Raw genomic sequence first — 18,946 nt, 5'->3', positions numbered from 1 at the left:
ATCTACGACTAACATAAATGTGCATTTGGACGGGGGGATACTGACCTAATTTAAAGCACTGTCTTATTACACCAATAGATGATGAAAACTCACTAAGAATTCAGTGGTCCAATTACCATTCTCAGATTATCCTCTATTGCTTAGACCCTTAGATAAGACTCATTTCTTCATCTACAAAATGGGACAAACTGAAACTAGTTCCTAAGTTTACTACAGAGATGAAATAAATTCATATGGAAAGTACACTGAATAAGTACCAACACATCAGCACTTAGCAAGTGTTAAACATAACTGTTGTTATTCTTTCCCTAGTCTCCCCCCCAAAATGGTATCATTTTGTACAGCACAAAATTGGCTCACCACATGGCTATCACCATTACCCATTCCAAATATTTTCCAAAAGCTGATTTCAAGTAATCTGCCCGTACCTCATTTACCAGACTATATGCAGATTTAGCTATCTCTGCAAATTATTACATGATGAACATGGAATGAGTGCTATAAGTGAAAGAAAAATGCCTTTTAGTCACCCCTGACTGTAGTCTTTTATATTGTCCTTTGTGCCAATGACTTAACTCTAAGTATCTAAAATCACTAAAATCAAAATCAAACACTTGACTACTTTTATATGTCCCACAATCTTGTAACAAGTTCACTGGTTAGACTTGCAGTACTTCCCAACTATTCCAGCTCATTCTCCCCCAATTACAAGTATCAATATTCTCAGTTCCCAAGGTCACCTCATAACATTGCCTCTCACTAAAAATTTTCTAAGATTAGTCACTTCTGAATTTGTCCATGGTATCAATTTCCCAACATTTTTCTTGCCTTCTTGTATCTGGAAATCCAAATAATACTAAATAATACTAACACTAATACTAAAAAAGTATTAATAGCATTCCACTTACCCGGTAACTTTCATCTAAATTTAACTTTATTCAGAAATATTCCAAATAAAATTGTCTTTTTAATAAGAACTAGTAACATGTAAACGTTTTAGCCTGTTTATACATCAGTACTATATTCAAAATCTCTTCCATCTCTAATAATTTATGTAATTGTCTTAAAATGAATTAAGTCAAGACAGACAATTCTCTAGCATTGATCCTACTCAGAGCATTTTTATGGAATTCCAAAATTCAAATGACATGTTTGAATTCTAAGTAGGGTTGTTGTGCACCAAGGAAACTCCAGGTATGAAATAACTACTGTTGAAAAAAGCAGAACCTTAAAAACAAATTTAATTTTAAAATGTCCTGAGAAAACTATAAAACATAAACAAACAAAAACAAAAAACAAAAAGTTTAAAAGAAATAATCAAGTTGTTGTTTCTAATGTTTTTTCTTGCCAAAGGCTGTCTTCTTAAGCAAATGGTCTAGCAGTTAAAGTATTAAAGAATTGGGGGCCTGGTGATTTTCCAGGTGTGATATTTGAATGGACTATTTCTGATTCTCTATGGTTAATCCTTCAAGCCAGTCATTTAAAAGGCTAAGGGACCAACATAAGCTTTACATCAATTTTTCTCAAATGAGAACGGTGTCTGAAAAGACCCATTAAACATTAGGATTATATCCCTGGATGTGAATAAAACCTTTTCTAAAATAGTGTAGAGCGATGAATCACTAGGAATATTACTTAATAAGTAGTATTTATCTTACAAAGACTTGAGCTGGTGCCTCTCCACACACATGGTATACATGGTACAATGTGATTATCAACTCAGAACTGAGGAGATGGAAAAAAAGAGATCACTTTGGCTCACTGGCCAGACACTCTAGCCTAGTTAACGAACTAGCCAGGGAGATCATCCTAGAAGTGGATGGTATTTGAGGATAAACCATGAGTTTGTCCTCCAGCCTCCTCAGGCACAGGCAGGCATGCAAAATGGCACACACATGAGAAAAACACTGTTAATATAGTCAATAAAAGGGACAATTGCTATTCTCACTTATGATGATAGGGACTACTCACACTCAGATTCTAATTCTCACCAAAATTTTAATTCAACGTGGCTTCTTTCTGAGTACAGAGTACTTCTCTGTAACCTACTTTTACCACCAGTAAAAATTTAACATTAGTCCAAGTAAGGAACAATCAGGAAAATAAATCTGCTTAAATATGCAAATATATCACAAGTAGAATGTTTGAAACAAGGTATGCCTGTACAGTAGTCACTATCTATTGACTGATTTCATTTTTTTACTAAGTAGGCTCAAGGTAACCCTGAATCTCACTATGTAGCACAGCTGACTTCTCCTCAGTCCTGGGATTACGGTCATGCACCATCATGCCAAGCTCTGAAATGTCTATTTTTATGGATAAACTGTATCTATAATTTCTACAAAAGAACTATTACACTTATACTTTAAATATATTCTGGGGCTGGAGAGATGACTCTGAGGTTAAGACCACTGACTGCTCTTCCAGAGATCCTGAGTTCAATCCCCAGCAACCACATGGTGATTCACAACCATCTGTAATGAGATCTGGTGCCCTCTTCTGGCATGCAGGGATACCTACAGGCAGAACACTATATACATAATAAATCTTAATTGCCAAATACTGTAAAGGCCATTAATTATGTGAGTATGCTATTTTATATGTAGATTTGTGCACCACACACATGGCTGGTGTCCACGAAGGACAGAGGGTGTAGGATACCCTGCCATCTGGATACTGACAATCAAACCTTGGCCACTAAAAGAGCATCAAGTGCTTCTAAACACTGAGCCATGTCTCCAGCTTCAGGTGCAATTTTTAATAGTTTCTTTAAAAGATCTATTTTTGTATGTGTAGTTGTGAGTATATGCCATGTGCTAAAACAAAATGAGGGCATTTGATACCCTAGAGATAGGAGTTACAAGCAGTTAACATAGGTTTTGAGAACTAAACATTATGTCCTCTGAAATACAACTCAACACTGAGGTTTCTCCAGGCCCCACACAGCAATCGTAAAAACTGACAGCAGAGGATGTAGCTCATTAGTAGAGCACAGACCTACTATGTGCAAGGTACTAGGTTCAAACCCCACAATTTCTATCCAAACAAATGAACCAGTGAAATGGATCACCAACAAATGTCCTGCTGCCAAGCCTAGAGACCCACATTTGATGACAGGGACTAAAATGATCCCAACTGTCTTCTGACTTCCACTTGCACATGTCCACACATACACAAAATTGAAAATGTATGGTGGCAAACGCCTTTAATCCCAGCACTCAGGAGGCAGAGGCAGGCGGATCTCTGTGAGTTCGAGGCCAGCCTGGTCTTCAAAGAGAGTTCCAGGACAGTCTCCAAAACAATACAGAGAAACCCTGTCTCGAAAAAGGAAAAAAAAAAAGAATGAAAATGTTAAAAAAAAAAGTAACAGCCAAGTCGTACTGTTGTATCTTTGGATTTATTCTCTATATTTTAAAGCATTGATAAGATTATCACATTCTACTTACATGTCTGTATGCATTCATCAGTACCATGGTGAGCTGGTGCAATAAGAGGAAAACCTGAGGCTCAATTCTCACTTTCCACCTTGCTTGATACAGGGTCTTTTTGTCATTCACTATTGTGAACACCAGGGCTCCTAGCCCAATGTCTTCCAGGGATTCTATCTCCATCTACCATCTCATCATAGGCAAAGGGATTCTAGATACACACTACCATGCCTGATTAACGTTGATTATAAAGATGCAAACGTAGGTCCTCACACTTGTACAGCAAGTACACTTTATTCACTGAGCCATCTCTCCAGCCCTTCTCAGAGGAACAATTACACCAGGCGTGGTGTTGTGTACCTGTAATCCCAGCATTTGAAGAATCAGAAGTTGAAAAAGTGAACATATTTACTTTATTCTTCAGGACAAAAGTTACTTACTCCAAGTACAGTAGATCACAATTACTTTGATCATCCTTTTAACTACTAACTTCCATATTCTTCACCGCTTAATACAAAAAGTTGTCTCATAAGATTATAAAACTACAGATGCTGACTTTCTAACCAAAGTATTACATTGTTAGAATTTCACTTTTTCTTCTTCAAAGGAACATCTATTTAATATCTGATTTTTATTAACATTTTAAATTTTGTTTTGGTTTTTGGAGACCGAGTATTCTGTGTAGTCCTGACTGTCCTGTAACACATTCTGTAAACCAGGCTAGCCTTGAACTCAAGAGAGATCTGCCTATCTCTGGCTCCTAAGGGCTGAGATTAACAGTGTGGACCACCACTGCCAGGCTTGGTTATTTTTTCTTTTTTGTTGTTTAAGCAATGAGATAAAAATTTTAAGATTTTTAGGACAAAATTGTGAATACTACGTTTTCAGTTAGGAACTGACTACATATTCAACGTTAGAGAAATCTCAAATTTACTGAATATAGTTAGAATTTGGATCCAACTGCAATGTTTATGCCACAAAATTCCTTATATATCTTATATAGCAAATATATTAATTTGCATTGTTCTACAAATATATGCCATAAACTTATTTTGATTTAATCACATTTCATGAACTGGATTTAGGGGTATTTTTAAAGTGTTAAGAGTTTATTTTTGTAATCCAACAACTTTATCCAAAAATGCAGAAAATTTTTCTGGCTGGCCAGGAGGATAACATTTCAGTGTTGATAAATCCATTGACTGTAACAGCCCAGGAAGCGTGCTAAAACAAAAGAAGAAAAACATCAGGTAACATGAGAGAAAATTCCATAGCTTATCTGCTTCCCATTTGATGAATGAACTGTGAATATATACATATTATGGGGACATACATATTAATATTATTGACAACACAAAGAGTACTATATAAAAGGTTGGTACTACAACATATAGGTACTACAACATGTCGGATGAATTGAATAAACATTTTTATTTCAGTTAAATGAAGTGTTTCTGAAATGTCATTTCAAAGAAAATGTGTTCACACTGCTTTTAATACTCTCCAGGACCACACAAATATAAAGCAAAGTTAATTTATAAAACTGGAATAAATGAAACAAAAACTATAGGTATCAGACAAAATAGTAAGCTAGGATGACCACACTAAGTACACCATCCCTGCAGATTGTGAGAAAACTTTTTTACTGAAAATTATCATGAATTCATAGCTAATCAATTACATGGTCACCATGCATGTTGAAAATAAGGTTCCAAACATCATAAAACTGTTACTTCAAAAACTGAATTAAACAAAAGTCAATTACATTTGAACAGACATACCACCATCCAACCTAGGTTTGGGAAAATATAATCAATGCTTCTTGATACTTTCATTTTACTGACTTTTCTAAAATTGTTTGGAGGGGGCAAAGAAACTGCTGAAAACATGAAATCAATGCCCAGAACCCACATGGCAGGAGAGAACTAACAATTCAATCTTGTCCCCCATCCTTCAGGCCCACAACCTAACACACATACATACATAAAAAATTTTTTTCAAAAGAAGACACACAGGTCATTTTGTCCTGCAGAAAAAAGTTAGGAGAGAGAGAGAGAGAGAGTGTGTGTGTGTGTGTAATGTAATATATATGTTAAAGTTATGAAGTGATGGTGCACGCCTTTGATCCCAGCACTTGGAAGGCAGAGGCAGGCAGGTCTCAGTTTGAGGCAAGCTTGTTTCCAGAAAGGGTGAGTTCCAAAGCTACAGAGAAACCCTGTCTTGAAAAACCAAAGCAGAAAAAAAATCAATGTTTTCTCTTTTATTATATCTGAACAACAACAACAAAAATCAGAGCTAATTAGCTGGGCACAGTGGCCCATACCTATCTATAATCTCAAAAACTCGGAAAAATGAGAAGTTCAAGGTAAGCCTGGGATGTATACATAGAGACTATCACTAAAAATATAAAAGTGATAAATTTTGAATGAAAATCCTTTTCAGTAGCCCCTAGAAATATTAACTTGCATACAGTAGTTAGGAATACAAGATCTGTTCACATTTCAAAGTGGTATTTTCAATCAACTAAGGGCAGATACGCCAATTATCTGAACCACTCATAATTTCTAGCTTTTCTTCTGAGTCATTGTACCAAGACAACATTCCCTTTCCTCCACCATTATAGAGATGAGCACACCATCAATTTTACTGCTGGAATGAATAGTCACTGACTGAATCTGTATTCTTCCACTGGAAGATCAAGCTTTGTTCACTGATATATATGTACATACCAAATGTCTAAAAAAGCATGGCATGCAACATGTGTTCCATAGTTAATGAACACACAAGTATATACCAAATACCTAAAATAAAAAATAAAATCCAAAAACACACCATGTTCTAATTTTAATATAAAATACAGATATAGACTTATAATTCATTTCTTTATGAGATTACTTACTTTAAAAAAATATCAAATCAGAAAAGATTTTAAAATCAAGCAACTGGGAATTACTGACCTGGCCCTTTGGCAAGCTTCTAGTGTCCCAAAGAAGAACTAACAGAAAAACAGCATTTTTCTTCAAGCTTCTACTGCGATGCTCATAAACCTTTGGTAATTCCTTACCAAAGATCCCTTTGCTTAAAGTGCTGCAATAGCTTCTCATTAAACAAAATAAAATTAGAACTCTTAAATGAGCTATGCCCTCCCAGCTTCATAGTCACACTTGCCTGGTTATTATGCTTCTACCATACCAACCTTCCCTGTTCTTCAAGCAGTTCAAAGTCCAAGTTAATTCCTAAGTTAAGGCTTTTGTAACTCAAGCTCCTTTGACCCTAAACTTTATATGACTGGTTTGTCCTAATTCAGGCCTCACTTGAAACATCAGGTCCTTTGTCAAGCCTGTTCTGAAGTCTACCTAATTCTTCCTTATCCCAGTTATAATATTGTCCTGTCTTTATTTGTAGCATAGTTCACCATGTGAAATTCTACCACCATAATGCAAGCACAATCCTTGCCACTGTAACCCAAGCAACTTAAAACAGTACCCACTTTATATTAGGTAAGAGGAGAATATGTGAATGAGTACATTTAATTTAGGGCTTCCAGCGGATTTACCAAAAGTCAAACTTTCAGTAACTAAATTCATTATATACATATGTGAGACTGTCAAAATAACTAAATTAATTATTCCTTAACTAATATAAGCATATACCTTCTTTGAACACTGAAAGCCGGAATGATAGACTACAAAACTAAGATTCTTGGGAATCTGCACACCAGTATGCACATTCACACATTCAAATTCACATACAAAGATGTGGTCATGAATACAGGAAAAAACAACACAGAACAGAGTCAGACTTAAAGACAAATAAGAGGTTATAGTTGAAAAAAGTATAACTGATGAGTGTGAAAAACCTAAAGGTTAGGCAAGTGGGTAATAACAGCTGGGGAGGAATTTAAGACAAGAGATCAATTGATCAGTCTCTAGTATACCTGCAGGTACAATAGAAAAGATGTCCTTCTTTGTGCAACTGCTTTGCCAATTCGAATTGATGATTGTTCATTAACTTTTCATTTACAACTACCACAAGTGGCTTGCCTTTTTCCAGACTCTCCAAACAGCTTCCTGCACCTGCAAAAATAATATTTATTAATTCAATTTTTAAAACTTATAATAATTTATCATTAGTTTTATTTCTAAAATTGAATAGTTTAGTCAGGAAAACTATATAAAACCAAAGCTTTTAATTATATGTTCAAAATGACAAATGTAGGTCAGGTTTAATGACAGATGCCCCAAATCCCAGCATGTAGATTAAAGCAGGAGGATCATGGGTTACATAGGCAGACTCTATATCAACAACACTAAAGACAAACCCACACCAACTAATTTTTTGACAGGATTTTTAAAAATATTTATTTATTTTATTTCGTGTGCATTGGTGTTTTGCCTGCATGTCTGTCTGTGTGAGGGTGTCAGGTCACCTGGAGCTGGAGTTACAGCTGTTAGCTGCCATGTGGGTACTGGGAATCGAACCCAGGTCCTCTGGAAGAGCAGTCAGTGCTCTTAGCTGATGAGCCATCTCTCCAGAGCCCTGACAGGTTTTGGGGGAAAGGGGATAGAAGGACTACAGCTGAAACTTGCTACAAAGCCCAGGCTGACCTTTACTCACCATTATCATTATTCTCCTGTTTGTACCGCTAGAACTCTGGCATTACCAAATCCCTAGTTGATACCACTGAACAACTTCACTTCTAACCCAATGCAAACAGAAAAGGTAGGTTTAGTCCTTACAAGAATTAAGATACCCACATTAAAAGCTGAGTTCAGTTTGTAACACCAATTAGGGAAGGAGGGAGATAGGAAAGTCCCTGGAGTTCATTAACCTGTCAGGTGAGCTGAGTTGATGAACTCCAGGTTCAATGAGACCCTATTTTAAAAAGTAATGTGGAAGGGTTAGAGATGGCTCAAAATTCAAAAGAATATACTGTGCTCTTTCAGACTACCTAAGTTTGATTGGATCACTCATAAGTGCCTATAACTCCACTTCCAAGGTATACAAATACAACTAAAAAATAAATATTGAAAAATAGTGGGAGCACAGTGAAGCACACCTTTAATCCCAGCACTCAGGAGGCAGAACTGACAGGTCTTTTTGAGCCCAAAGCCAGCCTGGTCTACATATTGAATTCTAGGCAAGCTAGACTACATAGTGAGACAAAAAAAAAACTAAATGTGGACAGCAACCCAGTAAGACATCCATTGTCTACCTCTAGGATCAACACACATAGATTCATCACTCACACATACACACATGCTCACACAATACACATGCACAGACCCACATGTCACACACACACACCCCACATGCAAAATAAAGGTGATTTAAAAAACATTTTAGAGTTTTCAAGATGGCCCCAGATCACACATGGTGGGAGACAACAGACACATGCAGGCAGACCCCCCCCACACACACACAGGGAAGGAGGGAGAGAGGAAGAGAGGTAGCAAGAGAACAAATAAATGCACTAAATTTTTTAGAAAAAATTAAAAGGCTAGCCTATAATGGTGACAGGCACTAATACAGGACAACAGTTCTTATGTGTTTATTCCCGAAGTGCCATTCCCAAGGTAGTCAAGACTAGCTCACCATGAACATGCAGATATACATTATTATGATCAGTTCAATTTTGCTATTTAAAAGCCCCTAGAGGACTAGGAAGAAGGCTCAGGAGATACTTGTCACCAAGCCTAACAACCTGATTTCCCACCATGGAAACCACATGGTAAAGAGAACCAATTCTGTTGCCTTCTGACCATCATTCACATACATGCCATGGCACACATACATTCATACACACAGACAAGAAGATCTAAAATAGTATTTTTACTCTCCTAGATATTATAAATGGCATTTAGGACTGTTAGAATAAATAAACCCTTTCTGATATGTGATAGGTAGTAATTAAGAACACTTCTTAATTACTTCTACAACTATGGATTACTACATATACATGTGTCTTAGTTACCTCACCTACAAGATGGGGATGCTAATAACTTAGCTCACAAGATTAGGAGGATTAAACAGTATAAAGAATTCAAAGCAGCACTAATGTCATACACATAAACATAAGAACTATTATGCTATATATTTTAGTAATGTCTATTTCTTTTCTTGTTTTACTGGTTTTGGAGACAGGGTTTCTCTGTGTAGCCCTGACTAGCCTGGAACTCACACCATAGACCAGGCTGGCCTGCTACTCAGAGATTTGCATGTCTCTGCCTGTCCTGGGATTAAAGGACTGTATCACCATTGCCCAGCAGTAATGTCTATTTCAAAGGCAATTTCTCTCCTCAAATTAGTCTTCAAAAAAACAGCATATCCCCCACAAATACCCCTAGCAGTCAAAACTGCACTGCTTCCCAAAAACAGCTTTTCTAAAAGTACTGGAAATCTCAGGAACTCTGTTAGTTTGATTTGATGAAGGCTACAATTACTAAAAATATGAATATATAATATATATTTAAAACATAAGATATATTTTCAAAATCTATTAGCTTATGTGCATGAATATAATTTATAAATCTAAAATTTTAATTTTCTTACCATATGCTATAAGATTTATTTTATTGCATCTATTTTACATGCATTCAATAAAAATGTTAAAAAACAATCTTTAAATGGCAATTTGTACAACCCAACTCTACCACTGAAAAGGCTTAACGTCCATTAGCTCTAAGTCCAAATAATTTCAAATTCACAATTTGTCATAGTCATCATACACATTATCTTTCCCATTTTTAGAGATTTTTACTGTAACACTGGGCTAAAAACCTTCATATCACTAGTCAATGGTGGCACCTGCCTTTAATCCCAGCACTCGGGAGGCAGAGGCGGGAGGATCTCTGTGAGTTCGAGGCCAACCTGGTCTACAAAGCCACAGAAAAACCCTGTCTTGAAAAACCAAAAAAAAAAAACCTTCATATGCTCTTGCCTAGAAATATCCTTCATCTTTCCACTAAAGTTCTCAATGGGTATATTCAAGTCAAGTAATATTAAAATGCAGCTGCAATGAATTTATTCTGTGTTATTAACTTACACCTTTTTAAGGGGGGTGTCTCAGGTACCTCAGGCTGTGCACCTTTCCCTCTCAATTACTAGAATTAGTTATGAGCCATAGAGCCTGGCTTTCTTTATTGTGGTTATGATTTGGACCCAGGGCTTTTCACATGCTAGGCATGCACCTACCCTACCACTCAAGTCCTTATGAATTCAGTCTGAAAAGGTTAAAGCACCTGTTTTTAATCAAAGACAGAAACCCAAGATTCTCAGACACTTTACCTGCGTGGCTGATGACAAGATCTGCTTGCTGAAGGTCTTCCTTCAAAGAATCCTTGTACCTGTAAACATCCAGAGTGAATGAATCACTACTGAATGATTCAGGGACCACTGTGCCTCTACCAATCTGGAGGACAAGTCGGTTATAACCGAGACTCTTAAGGATCTAAAACAGGAAATAAGAAAACACGATCTTTAGTCCTTCGAGCACAGCTGTTAGCCAACCTCCACGTTGCTGCTCAAATGAAGAGTGCCTTATCTGAAACCTACCTGTTGCTGACCAGTTAGCTAAGCTTCCAAAATTATCCCTTTTTCCCTCGCGCCAGGCACTGCCAAGGACCCCACCAGGTCAAAGCATACCTTGAACACTAGGCAGGAACCAAGGGCCTGTTTTGGTCTCATCAGTTGAGCTGGGACACTTAAAACTAGTCTGGGAGGGGGGTAGATGTGGGTCCGCTGACAGAGGCGCCACAGGAAAAGCCTTTACTGGCCTGAGGGGTGAGGAGTCGCCGAGCATGGAGTGTGGAGGGGCCAGACAGAGCTTCAGGCAGGGACCTAAAGCCATGAAAGCAAAGACTTGGTAGCAGAGACTACAAAGTGGAAGAGACAAGGCCGGGGAGGAGGAAATGACAGAAGGTCTGGTTGAGGAGCACGAGGGAGGACTGCATTGGGCACAGGGGACAAGGGAAGACGTGGGTCATGGGGAGGAAAGACTGCAGGGGTTTGGGGAACAGGGGACCAGGGGAGACAGGGGAGACAGGGGAGGGGCAGGGGGCACTGAGGAGGGGGTGAGTGCAAACGGCCTGGGGCACAGGGAGAGACTGAACTGGGGAGGACTGGGACAGCAAGGGAAGACTAAACAGGGGGAGGGACAGGGGGACAGACTAAGCAGGAGGGGGCAATGGGGGCGAGGGAAGACGAGGGGGGCACGAGGGCTGAGCAGGGGGTGGGGTGCGGGGAGATTAACCGGGGGCTTGGGGGGCAAGGTAGGACAGGAGCTGGAAGGGCAGGGGTGGGTGAGGGAAGACTGAGCAAGGGATGGGGGGAGGTGGGGCATGGTGGTTGTGGAGAAAGGCTGTAAGGGGCAAGGCAGCTGTGGAGAGACTGAGGGAATGGGGGCCACGAGAGGCTGTGAGGAGACGGGGGTCACGGGAGAGGCTGTGAGGAGAGAGAGTGTGAGGAGACAGGGGTCACGGGAGAGGCTGTGAGGAGACGGGGTCACGGGAGAGGCTGTGAGGAGACGGGGTCACGGGAGAGGCTGTGAGGAGACGGGGTCACGGGAGAGGCTGTGAGGAGACAGGGTCACGGGAGAGGCTGAGGAGACAGTGTGAGGAGACGGGGGTCACGGGAGAGGCTGAGGAGACAGTGTGAGGAGACGGGGTCACGGGAGAGGCTGAGGAGACAGTGTGAGGAGACAGGGTCACGGGAGAGGCTGTGAGGAGATGGGGGTCACGGGAGAGGCTGAGGAGACGGGGTCACGGGAGAGTCTGTGAGGAGACGGGGTCACGGGAGAGTCTGTGAGGAGACAGACGGGGTTACGGGAGAGGCTGAGGAGAGAGAGTGTGAGGAGACGGGGTCACAGGAGAGTCTGTGAGGAGACGGGGTCACGGGAGAGGCTGAGGAGACGGGGTCACGGGAGAGGCTGTGAGGAGACGTGGTCACGGGAGAGGCTGTGAGGAGACGGGGTCACGGGAGAGTCTGTGAGGAGACAGTGTGAGGAGACGGGGGTCACGGGAGAGGCTGAGGAGACAGTGTGAGGAGACGGGGTCACGGGAGAGGCTGAGGAGACAGTGTGAGGAGACAGGGTCACGGGAGAGGCTGTGAGGAGATGGGGGTCACGGGAGAGGCTGAGGAGACGGGGTCACGGGAGAGTCTGTGAGGAGACGGGGTCACGGGAGAGTCTGTGAGGAGACAGACGGGGTTACGGGAGAGGCTGAGGAGAGAGAGTGTGAGGAGACGGGGTCACAGGAGAGTCTGTGAGGAGACGGGGTCACGGGAGAGGCTGAGGAGACGGGGTCACGGGAGAGGCTGTGAGGAGACGTGGTCACGGGAGAGGCTGTGAGGAGACAGGGTCACGGGAGAGGCTGAGGAGACAGTGTGAGGAGACGGGGGTCACGGGAGAGGCTGAGGAGACAGTGTGAGGAGACGGGGTCACGGGAGAGGCTGAGGAGACAGTGTGAGGAGACAGGGTCACGGGAGAGTCTGTGAGGAGACGGGGTCACGGGAGAGTCTGTGAGGAGACGGGGTCACGGGAGAGGCTGAGGAGAGAGAGTGTGAGGAGACGGGGTCACGGGAGAGTCTGTGAGGAGACGGGGTCACGGGAGAGGCTGAGGAGAGAGAGTGTGAGGAGACGGGGTCACGGGAGAGTCTGTGAGGAGACGGGGTCACGGGAGAGGCTGAGGAGACAGTGTGAGGAGACGGGGTCACGGGAGAGGCTGAGGAGATGGGGGTCACGGGAGAGTCTGTGAGGAGACGGGGTCACGGGAGAGTCTGTGAGGAGACGGGGTCACGGGAGAGGCTGAGGAGACGGGGTCACGGGAGAGGCTGTGAGGAGACGTGGTCACGGGAGAGGCTGTGAGGAGACAGGGTCACGGGAGAGGCTGAGGAGACAGTGTGAGGAGACGGGGGTCACGGGAGAGGCTGAGGAGACAGTGTGAGGAGACGGGGTCACGGGAGAGGCTGAGGAGACAGTGTGAGGAGACAGGGTCACGGGAGAGTCTGTGAGGAGACGGGGTCACGGGAGAGTCTGTGAGGAGACGGGGTCACGGGAGAGGCTGTGAGGAGACGGGGTCACGGGAGAGTCTGTGAGGAGACGGGGTCACGGGAGAGTCTGTGAGGAGACGGGGTCACGGGAGAGGCTGAGGAGAGAGAGTGTGAGGAGACGGGGTCACGGGAGAGTCTGTGAGGAGACGGGGTCACGGGAGAGGCTGAGGAGAGAGAGTGTGAGGAGACGGGGTCACGGGAGAGTCTGTGAGGAGACGGGGTCACGGGAGAGGCTGAGGAGACAGTGTGAGGAGACGGGGTCACGGGAGAGGCTGAGGAGATGGGGGTCACGGGAGAGTCTGTGAGGAGATGGGGTCACGGGAGAGGCTGAGGAGACAGTGTGAGGAGACGGGGTCACGGGAGAGGCTGAGGAGTTGGGGGTCACGGGAGAGTCTGTGAGGAGACGGGGTCACGGGAGAGGCTGTGAGGAGACGGGGTCACGGGAGAGGCTGTGGAGACAGTGTGAGGAGACGGGGTCACGGGAGAGGCTGTGAGGAGAGAGAGTGTGAGGAGACGGGGTCACGGGAGAGTCTGTGAGGAGACGGGGTCACGGGAGAGGCTGAGGAGATGGGGGTCACGGGAGAGTCTGTGAGGAGACGGGGTCACGGGAGAGGCTGTGAGGAGACAGGGTCACGGGAGAGGCTGTGAGGAGACGGGGTCACGGGAGAGGCTGTGGAGACAGTGTGAGGAGACGGGGTCACGGGAGAGGCTGTGAGGAGAGAGAGTGTGAGGAGACGGGGTCACGGGAGAGTCTGTGAGGAGACGGGGTCACGGGAGAGGCTGAGGAGATGGGGGTCACGGGAGAGTCTGTGAGGAGACGGGGTCACGGGAGAGGCTGTGAGGAGACGGGCCACGGGGAGACTGAGGAGGGCGGCATGGCGGCTGTGGAAAGAACCTGTGAGGGACACCGAGCTCGCGGAGGGAGAGGGAACGCGAGGGGCTGAGGGCTTGGGCCGGGACGCCGCGGTACCGGAGAACAGCTGCCAAGCTTCCTTCCTGACCGCAGCGCCCAGGGACCTAAAACAGCAGAGCCGCCGGCCGGACTCACCCGGAGGCTGTCGTTAGTGACCACACTCTCGATGAGGTCGTCGAAACTGGTGGTCCCAACAGTCACAAACGCACTTTTCATCGCGCGGGTTCAAGATTCGGAATTCCTGGAGCGGATGTGACGTAAGTAGTTTGCGCTGACGCCAAAGGGAAAAGGAAGGGCGGAAGAAGCCCATAAGGCCGTTGGGTGCTGTGAATCGCATCGGGTGGGGCGGGAAACTTGGCTGCGCCGGGCGTGGTCTCCTTCCATCCAGAGCCCCGTAGCCTGTCTGGCATCCATCCTAAGTCCTAGCATAGCTGTGAATGCTTTCCACATCTGCCGCTAACACCCTTTAGCTCTGTCAAAAGGTTGGACACCCCCAAAAGTGTATGGGAACTTGCCAGGTATAATTTTAATCCACTGAGAAAAAGAAAAACCCGAACACTGAACTAAACGTTGTGCTGAAGGCATTCTTTGAGTACCGAAGATTTTTCCTTAGGAGGTTTGAGATTTTCCTGTGGTACCATAAACGTCCATGTGACACCATAAACGTCCACTGCCCTTTGTTCATGCATGCCCTTTTGCATTTAGGAAAGACCAGCTTTTCTCAGGCAAAACCTGCAGTACACTTTTAGTCCTGGCAAAATAGTTCACAAGAGGCAAAAGGACTGTTGGGAGCGCCAGTTCACAGGATATATAATGAGATCCGGCTTCTAAATAAATAAATAGAAATAAAGTGCATAATTTTATTTAAGACTGTAATGAAGCCGGGCATTGGTGGCCGCACGCCCTTAATCCCAGTGCTCAAGAGGCGGAGGCAGGCGGATCTCTGTGAGTTCGAGGCCAGCCTGGTCTACAAGAGCTAATTCCAGGACAACTTCCAAAGTCACAGAGGAAACCGTGTCGGGAAAAAAGAAAAAAAAAAAGAAAAAAAAGACTGTAATGAACATTCGGGTGGTGGTTTTTCCCTCTTATTCCAGCACTTGGGAAACTGAGGCAGAAGGATCAGGATTTCCAGATCAACCTGGGCTGCATGGGACCCTGTTTCCAAAAACAAGTAAACAGGCCCATCACAAATCCCCTCCATTCTACATTTAGTATGTGCACAACTTACGTGATCACTGAAACCCATCATTAATCAGTAAATTCCCTTTGGTTCAAGAGACATACATTTTCTTTTTTTTCTTCCATTTTTATTTAAGTTAGAAATAATCTAGTTTCACATGTCAATCCCAGCTCCCTCTCCCTCCCCTCCTCCCTCGCCCTCCCCACCAACCCCCCCCCAGCCCCCCACCCAATCTCCACTCCGATCCCCAGGGAGGGTGAGGCCCTCCATGGAGGATCTCCAGAGTCTGTCATTTCATTCAGGGCAGAGCCTAGGCCCTTCCCCAAGAGTCTCGGCTGAGAGAGCATCCCTCATTGTGGGATGGGCAGCCAGTGTCCATTTGTAGAGACATATATATTTTCAAATCACCTGTGTAATGCTTGAATTTGCAGTTCCCATTTGTAATTATTCTCACATGAACAGCTTTTCATGCCCTATTTGACCGAAGTCTTTTTGGGTTTTTTTTTGTTTGTTTGTTTTTGTTTTTTTGTTTGTTTGTTTGTTTTTCGAGGCAGAGTTTGTCTGTGTTGTTTTGGAGGCTGTCCTGCAACTAGCTCTTGTAGACCAGTCTAGCCTCAGAACTCACAGAGGCAGAGGCAGGAAGATCTCTGTGAGTTTAAGGCCAGCCTGGTTTTCAAAGAGTTCCAGGATACTCTCCACACTTACAGGGAAACCCTGTCTCGAAACCCCCCCCCCAAAAATTGAAACAGGGTGGTAGTAGTGGTACACACCTTTAATTGGGGCAAGCCTAGTCTACAAAGTGACCAGGACAGCCAGGGCTACTAAGAGAAACCCTGTCTCAAAAAAGAAAAAAGCTTAAACAGTTTTGAGTGAATTTCATGTGTAATCAAGTTGATTAAATTTTTTTAGACAGGCATGATGGCATATGCCTTTAATTGAAGCAGTCAGAATGCAGAGGTTTATAGATCTCTATGAGTTTGAGGCCAGCCTGGTATACAGAGCTAGTTCCAGGACAGCCAGAGCTATACAGAGAAACCTGTCTGAAAAAAACAAAATAATAATAATAATAATAACAACTTCCAGACAAGACTTTTTCCCAAGCAAAGGAAATAACAACAAACACAGTATAAGGCACAGAGAATCTGTTTTCTCTCTGTTGTTTTGGTTTTGTTTTGTTTTTGTTTTGCAATTTACTCAAATGGTGCACAAATCTTTTGGGTTTCTTCAATACTATACCAAAAACTTGTTGAGAGGAAGAAGAAAATGAATTCAAAGACGAGATATTAAAAGAAATGTTTGTGGTATATGTACACAAAGACATATATGCAAATGCCAGTATGGAGGGCAGAGGATGATATCAGGTTTGTGTTGTTATCACTCTGCCAAGTTCAAGTCCATATGCTTGTGCAGCCAACATTCTTACTCCTTGAACCATCTCTCCAGCCACTAATTTCTAGATTTTTAAAACATCAATATTATTATGTTAATTTAGGATGTTGGTGGTTTTTTATTTTAATATCTGTAACCTTATACAAAAGTCTTTTAAAAAGTCTTGCTAAGTAGTACAGGCTGGCCTTGAACTCATGATCCTCCCATCTCAGCCACTGAGTACCAGGATTATAAGCATGTGTCACCATAATATGTACATATGGCTTTTAGAGATAATTTTGGAAGGGCAAGCAAGGTTTTATTGAGTAGAATAGCATCAATGAGGGGACCTCAAAATCAGTTACTATTTTGTCATAATCCTTGTTATTTATTTCACCTATGTACTTTTCCTCTCCTTTGGACTATGAAATCTTCAAAGCTAGAAAGTATAAGTAAATCATCTCTGAATTCCCAATATTGAGTACTTTTACAGGCATCATGATCATTTTATACACGATTATTGAGATGAAAATTAGTAAGAGCTAAGGGCATATAACTCAATAGTAAAGCATGAGGTCCTAGCTCATAATATAAAGCAGTAATAGCAAAATAAGTTTTAAACAATGATAAACTTGAAATGTTTCGTCTTAGTCTTTTAAACACAGCTCATAACAGAATCAGCAAGGTGCCTTTTGATTTTTTTTTCATTTTCTATTGCTCTTCAAAACTTTCAGTGTATCTTTTCTGTATTCGTATAGTAAATGTATTATTAAAGATGAAAATTTGTAAATTATAACACATTTGCTTTTCAGCTGTGCTTTGTGGGTCTTTGTCAACTTGCCACACTATCAATTTCTTTCACTTCTCCTACTCCAAATGCTTTTAGGAGTAGCAAAATTATTATTTTCTAGTTGAACTAATCAAGTATGAGTTCAAATAATACTATAATTGAGTTATGTTGGTGGAGAACCATAGAGAAAAAAATGGCTTACCTAATATTGTATTTCAGTTGTGTTCAATATGTTCAGTATAAGTTGCCTGCTTCTTGTGGTGAAGGGGATCAAAGCTTCACACATGCTAGGCCTTACCGCCAGGCTGTATCCTGTTTCTTCAAGATCATAGCGGTAGATCCATTTACCAACAGTTCACAAAAACTCTTAACATAATCAAGAAAAAAAGATAAACAGTAGAAAGAATCAGCTACAGTAAATGATATCAAAATCGTAGCATTTGTCTTTTGGTCTTGTTTTGTTTTTGTTTTATCTTTGCTGTACACGTAAGGAACTAAAGGATTTTTTGATGGGTTAATTTTGGGTTTATTTTGTTGTTGTTGTTGTTGATTTGTTAATACAGTGTCTTGGGTAGCCTAGCCTAGCTTAGAACTCCCTGTAGAGCTGAGGATGACCTTGAACTGATATGCTGGGATGACAGGTCTGTGTCACAACTATGGGATTGGGGCATTGGTGCTTTAATAGATTGTAGTAAATAATTAGCTGTAGCACTACTTGGGTCATCAAAGGCTGGGAAAATGATTTTTTGCTTAATACTTCTAATAGGCCAAGTTTTATGGCAGATAAATCTGATATCATTCTATCAGACATTGTTTTGACGCTGTTATAAAGGGTTAGTGCTTAGGTGAACCTAGGTGTCATAATTTTAATGTTTTACAATACCTCAAAGATTTCAGAAATGTTTAGATTATGTTATTTTTGTTTATTCTATCTGCTTCAAATTTTACTAGCATGCAACAAAGATTATACTTTGTGAGTCAGGGAGATAGCTGACTGAGTAAAAAGCACCAGCCTCCAAGTCTCACAACCTGAGTTCGATCCCCCAGGGTCCACATGCTAGGAGTAGGGAACCAACTTCTGCAAGTCGCCTTCCAAACTTGTGATAAGGACATCATAGAACTTGCACCCCAACACCCATATAGACACAAATAAGTAAATAAATATAATACATTTATTTTAAATTACTCCTTATCAGTCTAGCACGGTAGCTCTCACCTGT

The 18,946-nt window shown here is 42.3% G+C and overlaps 1 protein-coding gene across 7 annotated transcripts in view; it reads right to left on the bottom strand.

Moving 5' to 3' along the window:
- The window catches only part of Alg13 (ALG13 UDP-N-acetylglucosaminyltransferase subunit), a 70,872-nt gene extending 56,198 nt beyond the window's left edge, over positions 1–14,674 (bottom strand). For 5 of the 7 annotated variants that reach the window (XR_005876846.1, XR_005876847.1, XM_040744512.1 and 2 more), the window contains exons 1-3: positions 14,524–14,674; positions 10,716–10,878; positions 7,366–7,504 (exon numbers count right to left, since the gene is read on the bottom strand). Coding sequence is in view for 4 of the 7 variants with exons in the window: in XM_040744512.1 (XP_040600446.1) it covers positions 7,366–7,504; positions 10,716–10,878; positions 14,524–14,604 (383 nt within the window). In the remaining 3 variants the exon portion in view is untranslated. Of the gene's footprint in view, positions 1–3,378; positions 4,653–7,365; positions 7,505–10,715; positions 10,879–14,523 lie in introns of those variants that run through there. The other 2 variants (XM_040744517.1, XM_040744516.1) reach the window with 2 other exon arrangements.
- Between the last annotated feature and the right edge of the window lie 4,272 nt (positions 14,675–18,946).

This window comes from Mesocricetus auratus, unplaced genomic scaffold (assembly GCF_017639785.1).
Source record: "Mesocricetus auratus isolate SY011 unplaced genomic scaffold, BCM_Maur_2.0 Super-Scaffold_100003, whole genome shotgun sequence".
NCBI classification, from domain to species: domain Eukaryota; kingdom Metazoa; phylum Chordata; class Mammalia; order Rodentia; family Cricetidae; genus Mesocricetus; species Mesocricetus auratus.
This window is presented reverse-complemented; position numbering and strand designations above follow the sequence as displayed.